The 14,038-nt window shown below is 37.8% G+C and overlaps 1 protein-coding gene across 6 annotated transcripts in view; it reads right to left on the bottom strand.

The window, feature by feature from the left end:
• The window catches only part of GSTCD (glutathione S-transferase C-terminal domain containing), an 84,034-nt gene extending 70,031 nt beyond the window's left edge, over positions 1-14,003 (bottom strand). For 2 of the 6 annotated variants that reach the window (XM_087737783.1, XM_087737788.1), the window contains exons 1-3: positions 6,738-6,776; positions 4,326-4,757; positions 2,227-2,688 (exon numbers count right to left, since the gene is read on the bottom strand). In XM_087737783.1, coding sequence (XP_087593909.1) covers positions 2,227-2,688; positions 4,326-4,757; positions 6,738-6,752 — 909 coding nt within the window. In that variant the 5' untranslated portion in view covers positions 6,753-6,776. Of the gene's footprint in view, positions 1-2,226; positions 2,689-4,325; positions 4,762-6,737; positions 6,777-9,482; positions 9,644-12,010; positions 12,103-13,971 lie in introns of those variants that run through there. The other 4 variants (XM_087737784.1, XM_087737785.1, XM_087737789.1 and 1 more) reach the window with 4 other exon arrangements.
• Between the last annotated feature and the right edge of the window lie 35 nt (positions 14,004-14,038).

Below are 14,038 nucleotides of genomic sequence, written 5' to 3'. Positions count from 1 at the left end.
GCAGGAACTTCTAAAATCAGCTTTCCCACTTGCAACAGTGTTTCTATAATGACATTTTATGTCCGGGAGCAAAGATTTATTCCCAGTTTTCCACATTCCGTGTGGTGCCCTGACTGCCAGTTATGTCAGTGCTTTTCCTGTTTCATCTTGGTGAAACTCTTTAGAGGTTTGAAATTCCTCCATATACGGACTGGGAGACCTTTTGAGACCTCTAAACACATCACAAGATGTGAAATAGTCCTACATTCAGGATGAAATTTTGCATATATCTGCTATACACAGTGTCCATGTTACTTTGCAAGCATACACTGGTTTTCCTCATTGTGCTGTGAAAACCTCTTGATGTGAAGGAAAAAAACAAGCATGAAGGCAATGGAAAACAGCCCATTGGTGTTTGTCCAGTATTGGGAACGTGCTACGTTGACTGCAAAGGAGAAAAGAGACAAAGGCATCTTCGAATAGACCACACTCTTGGCATTTCCAAAACACTTACACAATCTGATAGGAAAACATTCAAGTCCCCTAAAGGAAAGTGGGGACTTTCTATCAGTATGTTATTGGACCATACAGGTAACACAAGATTCTATTAGAAAAAAAAAAATTAAGCAGCCAATCTCATAGGACTGCAAGGAGAATTGTAACTTTTCGGTTATAAACTTCACTCCAAGAGCTTCTAGCAACATAACCTTTGCCAAGGAACTTCTCCTTTCGCTGCAGTAAATGAAGCCCCTTCCACAAACTGTGGAAAACAATTTAGTAGCAACAATATTATGAGTGACAAAGCGACAGAAGTTTCAGGGGCTGAAGCACGTCCCAAAGAAGCTGGCTCCTTAGACACAACACCTCACTTCTGAGCAGGGTCACAGTGATCAGTCCTTGCTTAAAGAAGAATACAGACTAAGCTTTGTAAAAACAAAACTGCACGGAAGAATAAAAGGTTTGCTGATGTGTAGGTATTATGCTGCCCTAGACACCCATCTTTATCTATAGATGTGCAACGAAACTGGCTTAATTTTGTGAGAGGGCTTGATAAAAAGCACCCATTTGAGAGAGACTAGAGCCGGGTTGGCTACACAGGAATGTTTCCTCCCAAAGAAGTCATTCCTAGGAACTAGAAGAAAACAGCAGCAGAGATTAAGAATAACTAACCTATTACGAGCAGAAATAAGCAAATCGGAAGTCATAGCACACTGTATTTTAAAAAGAAATATTTATAGACAAAAAAAAAATTCCCAAGAGAATCTCAAGAAATTACATACCGGTAGCATAAACAAATGAGCTTTTGGAAGTCTTCCCCTAGTCAATACCCGAGTACCTCTTCAGCTCTAGTCTGTGTAAGGAAAGTCAAGGATTTACAGCTCTAAAAAGCCACCATAGTCCCTGAATCTCTCTCCATTCACTGCCTCCCTAAAAGGCATTCTTACTTTCCCAGAAGGCACTTGTCTTTTAGGCATATCTGTCCATGTCAAGATAAAGTTACATAAAGTTTCAAGTCTTTGCTGGAAAGAATTCTAATTCAGATAATATCCATGTAGTAGAAGTACAACAAACCGCGTAGGAATTCATTTTGCCTTGTCCCCCAGTAAACTGAAATTAAAATAGGTTCATGCTTGCCTACTTTTTTCCTATCCGTTTTACATCTCTCAGGGGGGACATCCCTTATAGTATTTTAAAATTATTATACCATTCTCAACCCTCCCTCCTTTTAAAATTTGCAATTTATGATGGAATCAAAATTCCAAATCTCAAAAAATTCTTCATGGGTAAAATGGTCTCATCTTAGTAAATATCAGTTGAGTCATGGTTGTAAATCTAGTACACTAAATTCAAGCTAGAAAATACATTCATGCTTACCTACCTTTGCTTTATGCATATTAGAATGTACTTAAAGTGTCCATTTTAAGTATTTTCATGGAGGAATTTTCTGAGCAACTTGGTGCCAAAATATTTCAGCATAATATTTTAACAGTTATCAGTGTTTACTAAGTATTGATATGCTATGTATTTAAAAGTAATTTTGGTGATCTCACCAATCCCTGTTTTTTGTTTGTACAAAAACAAAGACAAAATTTCTGTTTCAGGTTAAGTTCACATCGCAAACACCACAATATATTTTAAATTAACACATTTTACAACTTTCCAGTTCTTAAAAAAAAACAAAAAAAACCCAAAAAAACCCAAAAAACCATATACACTACTTAATATTTGCAGAATTTTTTGTCTTACCAAGAACTGATGGATGCATGGCAAAAGCACTATATCTGCCAAGGTAAAATAAAGCCCTTCTGCAAAAACATGGTCCAAAAGCGGAAGGTCAGAGGTTTTTGTTCTCCTGATGTTAGGGGGCTCCCTGTTGACCGCATCTGATACTTCCTGGACAAGCAGCTTGGAGAAAGCTATGCTCAGTTCCAAACTTGGGAGTGGATGTTCATGCGTTTCCACTGTTTTTCCTTCCTCTGTTGCTTCTTTACCAAGTACAGGCACTGCAGCCTTGGAACTTGCCTTCTGTTGTTGAAGCTTTTGCCTTCGAATTTTGTCATCATTATGTACTCGGACAGGTTCTCCAAGCTTCCTTTCAAGCTGTAAAATGTCAGGAGGAATAGTCTGACAGTGCTCAGGAGACGCCGTCAAAAATCCTTCAACAGCCAGAGGTATGCTGATCTCACAAAGTCTGGTCCACTGGCTAACCTGTCAGATAAATGTATGTAATTAATGTCTCTACAGAAAGAGAAACAAAATCCCAGGTACCTTTTTGTACACTTTAAGCAAAGAAATTCCAGCCAAAGGTAATTCCAACTCAGGTATTTTGTATTACTTTTGCAATAGCAGAATTAGGAAGCTAAATCTTACACATAACAGAATGAACAGTTATCCAGTATAGCATATTTTTATTCCTTATTATTGGCATAAGATTAGGTTGGCTATGTAACTCATGAGAAGCAAACCTCTGATCAATTTATGTATGTCATCTCTACCAAATGCTGGTAATAAAACCAGAAGATTACACCAAACAGATTTTGAGCACATTTATTTTACAGAAATGCATTATATTATTAGTGTTTTTTTAGCATGCAACATCAAAAAACTTTAGTCTAACTGAACAACACCTTAAAAAAATTACCTTTTTCATGTTCTTATCCTTATCCTCTTTTTCTTATTGTCTGTTCTTAAAGGTTTTAGAACTTTTGAACTCTTGTATTTTCTTATTCAGTTTACTCACTTTGCAGCCATCTGAAACATGGAATCAAGTTTTCCAGCAGTTCCAAGAAGAGATTAGACCCAGAGTGTTCTGGAGGATGTTGGGGACAATTTCTGTATGCTGGTGCTAGATGGACTAACAGAAGGATATGCTTCCCCAGATCTGCTGCTCATCAACAGGGATGAACTGGGTTGGAGGCACAGTAATCAATGGCAACCATGGATGTAGCGATCATGAAATAGTGGAGTTCAACCTCCTGAGAGGAGGGAGGAAGGCAAGTCTAGATGGATGAACTGCCAGATGAGTAAACTGCTATGTGATAAATGGGCTGAAATATCAATTCAAAGGGTAGTAGTGGTTAATGGTTCACACTCTACCTGAAGTCAGTTAGAAGTGGAGCTCTTTAGGGGTCTATGCTGAGGCCTATCCTATTTAATTATCTTTACCAATGACCTGGAGGGGGAGACGGAATACACTCACCTCAAGGATGACACCAAGTTGAGCAGAGCAGCCAATAAACTCCAAGAAAGGGCTGCCATTCACAGGGGCCTACACAGGCTACAGAACGGGCTGACAGGAACTTGCTGAAACTCAATAAAACATCCTGCACCCAGAACGGACTAAACCCCTGTACTGGCACAGGCTAGGGACTGACTACCTGGCCAGGTAGCAGCTCTGCTGAAAAGACCCTGGACATCCTGGTGAGAGTAAGCTAAACATAAGCCAGCAGCGCACCTTGGCAGTGATGAAGGCTAACAGTATACTGTGCTCTTGAAATCAAAATTAACAAGAAATTAGGTTTTTCTTAGTTTACTTCAAACTGGAAGAGCTGTACTTTATAACTCATTGACACTATACTGCTAGACGTGAAACAAAGATTTGACCTATTTTTTTGAATCTTAACGTTTTTTTTGTGCTGCTAAGAAGTAGTATCTTTAAAAAGAATTATTTTTCATCTTTATGCCAAAATACAGATACTTCTCCATTGAGGAAATTTCATTTTCTAAGCAAATTAAGTTTCTTACTAAAACAACTTAGTTTACGTCAATATTAAGAGTCTACTTCAGAGCATTTAATTGTTATAAAAAACCCTATTAATGTATCTAAGAGAAAGAGATGCACTCACTTCAGCACAGGCTTTTAAACAGGTCTTCTTAAAGCCTAAGAGTTCCAAAACATCCTTTTTAGATGGATCTGCCTCATACGTTTTCTGTATTATATGCCTTAAGACAACGGAAAGCCCAGCTCGGCAGAACTTGCCGTCTTTCACAACAACAGCAGGTAAACAGCAGCTCTGCACAACCACTGGAAGCTGACATCTGGAGATTAAATGGACCTCAAGATCACCAAGGAGGTTTTTTGTCACAAACTGATCATCCACATTTTCACCAGTTGGCACTAAGAAAATCTTGAATAATTTGCAGTCACAGTAGGATAGCAGAAACAGCGAAATAGATGTATGAAGAGGAAAGATACTATCTCTGTACCAATGAGAGAAACCCAAATATAAATGTTCTTCAGCGACACTATCTTTCATCTTCCTCCTGAGCTGAAGTTCCTGAAATAGAAATCAGAACACAACATTCATAAAAGAATACAGAATTTAGAACAAAAAAGAGGGTTTGAAACAGTGGTTCTTCCACTATCTGCTAAAACTGATCTTAACATAAGACACTATTAAAGACATCCTGCCTGAGTAAGTGGACTGCAGGCCCTTCTTGAGAGAAAAGAATGGTTTCACATACACAGTCCCTTCACATACAAATCACTGAGAGGGAAATGATCTGTGTAAAATTTTTTTTACATTTTAGCGTATTTCTGACATTAAACAAAACATACAAAACCAGAAGAAAATATTTCCTTTTAAATTTTTTAGTTTATAAACATTTTATAGCAAGGCTTTTTTTTTTTTAAATCAATAATCTCTCACAACATTAACCATAGACTATTAAAAAAACAAGTTGCTGAGCACATATGTACAACAGCCAGTTTCCTAACAACATTTGTCTTTCTGTAACTGTTAGAAGACATATAGAGAGAGTATTTAGGCCATGGGAAATAATATTGGTTTCTGCATTAAAAATTAATCTAGAGCCTGGCAAGATACTAACTGAAGGTCAAGAGCACACATAAGAAGAAAAAAAAAAAAAAGGTTCATTTCAAGAATGCTACATTAACACCTCAAACACACAACTATTTTAAAGCAGATAAATACAACAGTAACATAGCTGAAATTAATGTCTTCTCATTATATTAAAAACTTGAATTAATTTTCCTTATACTTGGTTGAAAATTACATTTTTCCTATTAAACTATTCCATACCAGTTTAATATAAAACAATGATGCAATAATTTTTCTGCTCCATCACTCAATAAAATTGCCCATTAACTTATAAATCACAACTCGTATTGAAAAGCTTTAGACACTAGATGGCACTCTTAAAACAATCATTACAGAAGAAAGCTTTATTATAAGAGAAAGAAATTTGAGTGCTGCTAAGAAAGGCCAGTATGTTTTCTTATATACATACAAATATATAAAAAGCACAAATGACATTGGAACAGCATCAGTCTTTCAAATAACTGTCTAGATTAATAAGGTCTCTGTACAGTTACATGAATATGATGTAATTATTTAAAAAGCAAAAAAGGTTTTCATTTGATATATCTAGATTATTGGATTTTTTTTTCTCATGTAGAAGTGTACATCAAATTTACTATTTTATATCATCTATCACTGGGCCAAATCAATTGTCCAAAAAGAGGCAGTGGAAGAATAAAATCAAGTCCACCTGACATTAAGTAAAGATCATAGTAATGATTGTTTTAGTGAAGTACTTCTAAACCATTACATGACTTTGTCTCAGAACAACAGTGGCTCAACATAATAGTACTGTTGCTTTTCTTTTAATTAATACACCTGCCACACAAAGAATAGTACCATACATAATTAAATACCTACTTTCCTAAAAGCTATTTTATTTGGATAAATCTTCATGGCATATAAGTCAAGACAGATTCAATACCATAAGTACAGCTCTGTGGAAGAAACTATATAGTGAAGGTACTGTTGAGGAGATTAGTCAAGAAGAGTTAGTCTTACCTGCTAAATCCATAGTTACTAGCATTTAAACTCATATCCTCAACTATAGTACTTCTTTCAATATTAAATAGTACCCTCATATACATTTGGGTTGTTTTTATTTTCCATGGGAACCCATAGAGCATACAACCCCATCTTTTCCTGGCCACTTGAGCCACTCAGACATACACTTTCACTTTAAGAATCATTTAACCACTAAATTTTTTCTTCTGGTTGACCTTACTGGACATAATCAGCTTTTTTGGTCATTATCATGCTGTATAGAACTGCTAAATAGTTTGGTAAATTCTGAAGATGTTTCTATTTCCAAAGTATATTATTCTGTAGTTTCCATCTGTTAATCACCTTTTCTTACAAATTATTCCAAATCCATCACTCAGGACTGCACAAGTAAAACATTAACCTTTTCACCACACAGGTACTCTCAATAGGTACCTTGCCCATTTTCATCCAGAGTAGCAGCTCCGAAGCACTGTTTCCCCACAGAGGATAATATATCATTAGACTAAAAATAAAAAATAAATACTTGAAAGAGGCCCAAATAGAGGTACTACTTAATCAGGCTACCAATTAAAATTACAAAAATGTCCTGCTATGAAAACTAGTAGATGAAAGGATGAACACCATCAATGTGAATTCTCCTCCAATCTGTTGAATAAAATTACTTCTACCAAGTAGCAATGAGTAATAGACAGCAGCCATCAGTCAGTCCCAGAGACAGTAACTGATGGGAAATAATGATTTGTTGGTTATTGGTCTGCTCTGTATTCAACACAGTAAATGCCACAGCTGACACTATCCTATTAATCCACCTGTCTCCTTGAAGTTTGAAATTTGACTTGAAATTTGGTCAAATTCAGCTATTCTTACTCTCAGGTAGACAACTATCACATAGAGAAGTCACACAAACCAGATAAACCAATACTAGGATCTTGCTGAAGCAGGATAAGCAGATGTTGTCCAGAGCTACCCACTCCATTCTCTTGACAGTGTCAGAAAATGGGAATATGCATGCAGCCTGCTTCATGTAGTCCATAGTATGTTAACTTAAAGTCACTTCCCTCAACCATTTTAGGTAAAGCTCTGGATCTTGCACGGAAGCAAAGGGGTACACTCAGGATTTAGCTCTTCTGAATGCCTTGAAGAGCAAACCTCTGGGAGACAGCTGAGCCAGACAGCTTGAGGGTGGTTACCAACTTCTCCAAAACTCAAAGTGATCTTTTGTGAACGTACACAGTAATGTACCACTGCTCAGCTGCAACATGACGAACTATACCAGAGAGACTGAATTCTTTTTCTGAACCTAAATGAACTTCTACAAAGACAGAAAGAAAACAGAAACCGTGACATTCATGATCTACTTACACAGCAGCACTGTGCTCACACTGTAAAATCAGAACATTTTGCAGAACTGATTGAGAAAAAATTATTTTGGGGAGGAAAGAAAGGCCAAGACTCTTCTTCCCCCTCAGCCAGAGCAGTAAATTAATGTTGTTCAGCATGTTCAGCCGCAAAAGTGCCCATGTAAAGAACATGGCAGAAATGTGCAACTGCAGGTGACATGGAGCCCAGGAAATTACTTGTTTTGACAGTGGCTCAGACCTAGACAGCATCAACTGGTCTTGGTATCACACACTGAATCAGCTTAGTACCCTCTAGTCCCACAACTTGTCAGTTATATCTTCTCCACAGAGTCAGTTCAGACTCTGATTTGGCTTTCTTGTGTTCTCCTTCCTCAGCTAAAGCCACCTCACACAGGCTTGGTAGTGCTTAAAGTAAACGTAGCCTATGAGAAGGGTTCTCACTTAAGACCGTCCCATACAACCCAAGTTACCGTACTCAGTGGGTAGGAGTCCTCCAGTACCTGCCCATAATTATCTACTCATGAGCCCAAAAGGACAAAAAAGTTCTCCAGTAACTCTCCACAGAAGCGTACAATTCACCTCCATGACACACAAAGAACCAGCAAACAGGTCTACAGAGGTAAGCATAATGCTCAGTACGATTTGAAGTTTAGCTGCTCAAACACAGGCAGCTATATTAACCTCAAAATAAAAACAGAGCTTTCATTGCTCATTGACAATCTCAGGGCTCTTAGTGAAGTTGCAATATCTGCTGTTGAATTTTCTGATATATAAAAAAGCCATTTCTACATTTTCTTCTAGTTGGATAAGTAGTTATTTTTAGTAACTTTTCCAAAAAGCTAGATTCTCCTTTAGCTAGGTTTTGTGCACACGCTGAAGTTGCATTTATCCCAAAAAGCAAATAATTTTAAATACCACTTACTCATAAAACATTCATTAGCTACTCAGATTTTGTATTTTTTAAAGAAGTACTCATAAAAAATTTTAGAGGGGGATTCTCATAACAAGGTGAGGGGGAGGAGAAGGGTTAAGCTAAGGCCATTATTTCAGTTAATTAGACTCTCCCCACATGGGAAAGGGGAAATCTGAAGATGAAAATTATAGTCAATATTATGAGAATTTCCTTTTTAAAGAATCAAATAAACAGTGACAGTATCGATACAGCAACAATTAATCATCTCAGTTACTAATTCTGAACCAGATAAAAATGAACTGTAAAGCGCCAATTTCTGAAAAAAGTGCAAGCAACTAATATCTTACACTTAACAACAAAATAAACTCCAGAGCAAGAGGTAACTCCAGCTCTCATAATAAAAAATACAAATGTCTCTCATTTCTTTGGTTTTCAAGGAGAGTTAAGAATATTGCACATTTCACAGGATCGGGTCTTAAATCTGAGAACAGGTACTTAACATACACAAATGATTTCTAGACCCTGACAAACCCATCAGTCATTTCATCATTTATATGATGGCGATTTATTTTGGTTCATACAGGCAATCAGATCTGTCTCAACTAAAGGTCCTGACCCTGCAAGGTGTCTTTGCAATACACTGTCACATTATTTTCAAATATAGTCCCAAATTCTTCTCATATAATATACTATTACTATTTTTCCTACCAAAGTCCCTTTCTTTTCTCAAATTTGCAGTGCTACAACACTGAAATTGGTTTCCCAGAACCATACTCCCTGTTCTGCCACTGATACGGTCAATTTAGATCCGAGTTATTAAACTTACTGCGTGGAGTGGAACAAATTATATTCATAATTAGGGTCCATTTAGGACAATAATACTTTCCTGTTTCTGCAGCTAACCTTCAAGAGATGAAAAGATGAGCTTCACTCAGCAGGAAAACAAAAGAAATGTTGCACTCAAAGCTCCTGTTTGCATCCTGCAGCTGTTTCTCTCCTCCTTTGCTATGCCCAGCGTGGCGGTCCACAGACACATCTCCTTTACAGTTGCAAAGAACTTGCATCTAAATTCCAAGGAAGCCCAAACAAACATGTTAAATTATGTAACTTTAAATTTGTGATAATTCAGGCTCAAATATCAAACTAAGTATTTTTAAAACTCTGACTATTGACTTAATGAAGGTTAAGATTCACTTGTCAATTTGCTCAGGTTTGCTCCTCCCTCTCCTTCCAATAGTCACAGTTAATTCTTTGTTGACTCAATTGAAAATACAAATTATTAAGATGAAGGTACTATCCTCAAACAAGAACAGGTAAGCTTATTAAGCTGGTATTTCTGCTGGTGATCAACAGTTAGGCAATTAACAGCACTCATGTCAAGATCAGCTACCAAGTGAACATCCTTATGAGCTGAGCAGTGGAATATGTTTTTCAGAACTCTAAAGGAATGAAGGCCACTGTTTTAGTTTATACTTGGAAGTTACTTTTTGCAACTAAATTGGCTGTAAGTTGTTTCTAAGTTAATTCGTAATATCTACAAGATTCTCAGGGAGCAAAGAACTTTTATTTCTGTCGTCCTTTAAAATAGTAAAAAGTTTAAGGGGTTTTTGCTTTTTTAATCCATTTGTATTCCACATAAGAGATTTCAGAAGGCCAAAAAACAGCAATTAAGTTAATTTTGGTCAGAGATAAGTAACCTGAACAGGCAAATGCTATTCTGAATAAAGTAAGTCTCTATTACAGATTTAGTTTCCTTGCAACTATAGAGCTCACAATGCATAGGGTAAATACAGAAGAAATTTTAACCTTTTTAGAACTTCCTACTACACTAAGAAAAAAAAAAACGTCCTGAGCTCAACTGCTGATAAATTTTTTTGTAGATCACCTTTTTCCATCTTCTGACTTCTAAATGCAGTTGTCTCTCTCTACCAACTTCAGAAAGCACCGCTAAAAGTTCTCCACCTTTATTTTTCATAAAACACTTACACGTACAGTGTAATTTCTGAACTCATACAGAATGTTCATACAGACTGTGCAATTGCCAAGTAACATGCCTACCTTGGTAACTTAAGAATTTTTTTTTTATTCATATTTGAAGTTATAAGATTTAGACTAACCCAGCAGGTTTCCCTTGCTCTTACTCCCCTAGACATCAAAAACCTCTTTGCCACAAAAAAGATCATTCAGTGACAGCCTCAAAAGTTTAGCTAGGAAATTTTTCTTTTTCAGCCTCAGTCAGACAGCGACCAACGTAAAGCCACCTGCTACATTCAAAGGGCCCATATCTCGAATTACAAGGTAACCATTCAAATAGAAGATTCTTCTCTTTCCCCATTCAACATTTGTTTCTAGAATTACTGAGAGCAGCATTATTAAAATATTATAACAGAGATTTTAGCTTATGTGCATTTTATTGATCCCTAATACCAGAAACAAGACTCTTGTCCTGGACACAAGCTTTGCCATATACACGGCTAAACTGCAAGAACTGCATTCGCTACCACTGTCAGAAAGCCCAAGTGTTGAAGTTTGTCCTAATTCATACTCCCTATGCATGCCACAGATCTCTTATTGTCTCATGTTTGACTAGATCACCGTAATATTTTTTCACAACTGGAAGCACTGAATGTTCTTCCTTTACTGAAACTATACACCAAAAATGATTAATCTGACATGTTGTTAACTAGTGTTTTTCCCTTACCTTTTGCCTGAATTTAAATTTTGCTATTCTTCTTCTTTAGAGAGAAGTTAGCAATTTCTTAGCAAACTGGAAAAGAACAGGAAGTATTAACTATAGGGATGTTTAAACTGATGTACTTCTCAGAACAGGAGGACAGACTTTTTCAGACTACAAGGTAGAGAGAGCTAGGAACAGAAAATTCCACTCTGCTTTTTGCATTGAGCTTTTCAACATCAACAGAATTACTCTAATACTTTAATTCCCACAAAAACTTTAAAAAGTATTTTTAACAAAACAGGCTTCTGTAATGACTGCAACTCATTAGATATTTATTTCATTAGAATAGCAAAGCATTCAGTCTAGATTTATTTATAATGCTAGTTACTGTAAAAACTTCTATGTCTCCTAATCACAACAGTAACTGAACATCTCATAGACTTTCCTCCCAAAAGCCTTGCAAGGTGGAAGCTTCCTGTGTTCCCATTATACACGTGAAAAAGCTGAAGCACAAAGCGAGTTTTTAGCTCAGTGTCACACAGGAAGTCTGTCCTAGAGCAACCCTAAAAATCAGACATTTTCCTTAATGGTTTTGTTGTGGGTTGTTTGGGTTTTTTTGTTTGTTGGTTTTTTTTTAAGTCCAGTCTACGAATACAATGTAAAACTACAATCAGGCTAATTTTATTCCCAAGTCTCTCACAGAAGAGAAAACAAAATAAATCTGTCCAGGAGTTCTGTTTATATGTGACTTTACCTGTGTTTCCTTATTGTTTCCTGTGAGAAGATAAGGTCTTCTTGCATCATCACTTCAACTGAACTGTACGCCCTTACACTGCCATATCCCATCCCTCTCCCATCTTCTACTCCAGAGAATTCCTCCTAACACCTTGTCTCTACACACAGATGTTTATAAAGTCTTGTTTCCTATATTTTTTCTTTCTAAAATAGTTTTTTTTCTGCACTATTTTGGCTCTGCAGAGTATATCTTCCTTGTGGATTTATGCACAGCCTTTCCTTTGAAAGACCTAATAGCCTACCTGGTTGCCTGTTCTCACTTATGCATTTTCACATAACTACTACCCTTCCATTAAACGTGATAAATTTTTGAATCCCTTGGCAGCTTACTAAGACAAAAGCAGTCACAGACATACACAACAAAACAAAACAAGGAACATGGAACTAACAAAACCTACAAGACATTACACTAGTCACTCACGATATTTTTCCCGACACTTTTTTCTCTCTAATTAGACTGTAAGTTCTGTGGGAAGAGATTTTTTTCTTTATTCTACACTGGCCTTTTTTACAGTAGCCAGTGTTGAAAGAGGTAAAGGGAGAAGTAATGAACATCACAGAATTTGCAATGTAACTTAAAGACAAGATAAATAATGTTGTCTGCCTTTGGTATAAAAATCACCTCGGCTCTTTAAAAATAATAAGCATTAAGTAAGTATAATTTTCACTAACTGTACTGTTTGCTACCATTTTCTCTTCCCTTTCAACATGCACTAAACAACAGTTAAATTAGTTTCCTTGAGCTACTGTGTTAACAATGTAATAAAGAAAATTGTTGGTTTAAAAACAAATGTTTCCTAGGAAAATTAAAAAATAAAAAATAAAAATAAATAAGCACATAAACATCCTCTTCCTTTTAGTTCCTGAAAAAGATCTGATTTATTTGTTGATTAATACATGGTAAAACAGAACTTTTGTTAAACAGACACGTTAATGTTTGAGAAACGGTCAACAAATTAAGTCATTTAAAAACGTAGTTTTCCACCAGCAAATATTTAACTTAGCACAAAGTAATATGTATGCTTTCAGGCAGATAACTTTGGAGGTTGGATTTATATTTCTGTCCAGGTTTGCTGTATGAGTTTAGGGCCACCACTGCATCCTCAAGTGAATGCAAAGAGAAGCATACAGGCTCTTCATGAAGAGCTTCAAACCAGAATTTCAAACAGGTGTATCAATAAAGTAAAAGTTGTTAATGGTTCAGTAAAGTAAGACACAGGCTATGAGAACAGAAACCAAATTTTAGAAAGACAACACACCAAAACTCAGCTATTGCAGAAAATAATACCACCGAGTTAAAATTATTTTGCAGACCTACTCCATAAAACCTCCACTCCAAGCTTCTCTCAGCAGTTTGTCGGCCCAGAAAAATCGGACCTTGTAGTCAAAATTGAAACCTTTATTTGTTTTTTTTTGTTTGTTGGCTTGTTTTCTAAAGCTTAGCCATAAGTCACCAAGCGTCAGATGAACGACACGAAGGCGACAAGTGTCTCTCCCGCCATCAGCTATTACCGGTCTTCACCGACAAACACCTCAACAAGGCGTTTCCAGCCAACCCTCCTTCTCAAAACAGGGAACTAACGGCCGAGGGAGCAGCCGCGGCCGTTCTCAGCCAGGGAGCCCAGGCGAGGAGGAAGCAGAAAACCGGGGCCCCCCAGGGCTGCGCAGAGGGCGCGGCGCCGCGCCCCGCCGCCCTCGCCCGCGGGGGACCCCCGGGGCTGCCCTCCCTCAGGCAGCCCCTGCCAGCGCTGACCCCTTCCCGCCGCGGCGGCCCGGTAACGGCCGGCAGCCTGCAGCACCTGCCCCGCCCCGCCCCTCCCCTCCCCTCCCCTCCCCTCCCCTCCCCTCCCCTCCCCTCCCCTCCCCTCCCCCCACGGCGCCGTCCCCCCGCGCGCGAGGCGGGCGCCAACCGCCGCTTACCCCGCCCCGCCCGCAGTGGTCTCCCGGCCCCGCACGCGGCCCGGCCGCTTCCGCCCCGACTCCGCCC

The sequence above is a fragment of the Nipponia nippon genome, unplaced genomic scaffold (assembly GCF_047370975.1).
Source record: "Nipponia nippon isolate SJK-2023a ecotype South Korea unplaced genomic scaffold, ASM4737097v1 scaffold_6, whole genome shotgun sequence".
NCBI lineage: Eukaryota > Metazoa > Chordata > Aves > Pelecaniformes > Threskiornithidae > Nipponia > Nipponia nippon.
This window is presented reverse-complemented; position numbering and strand designations above follow the sequence as displayed.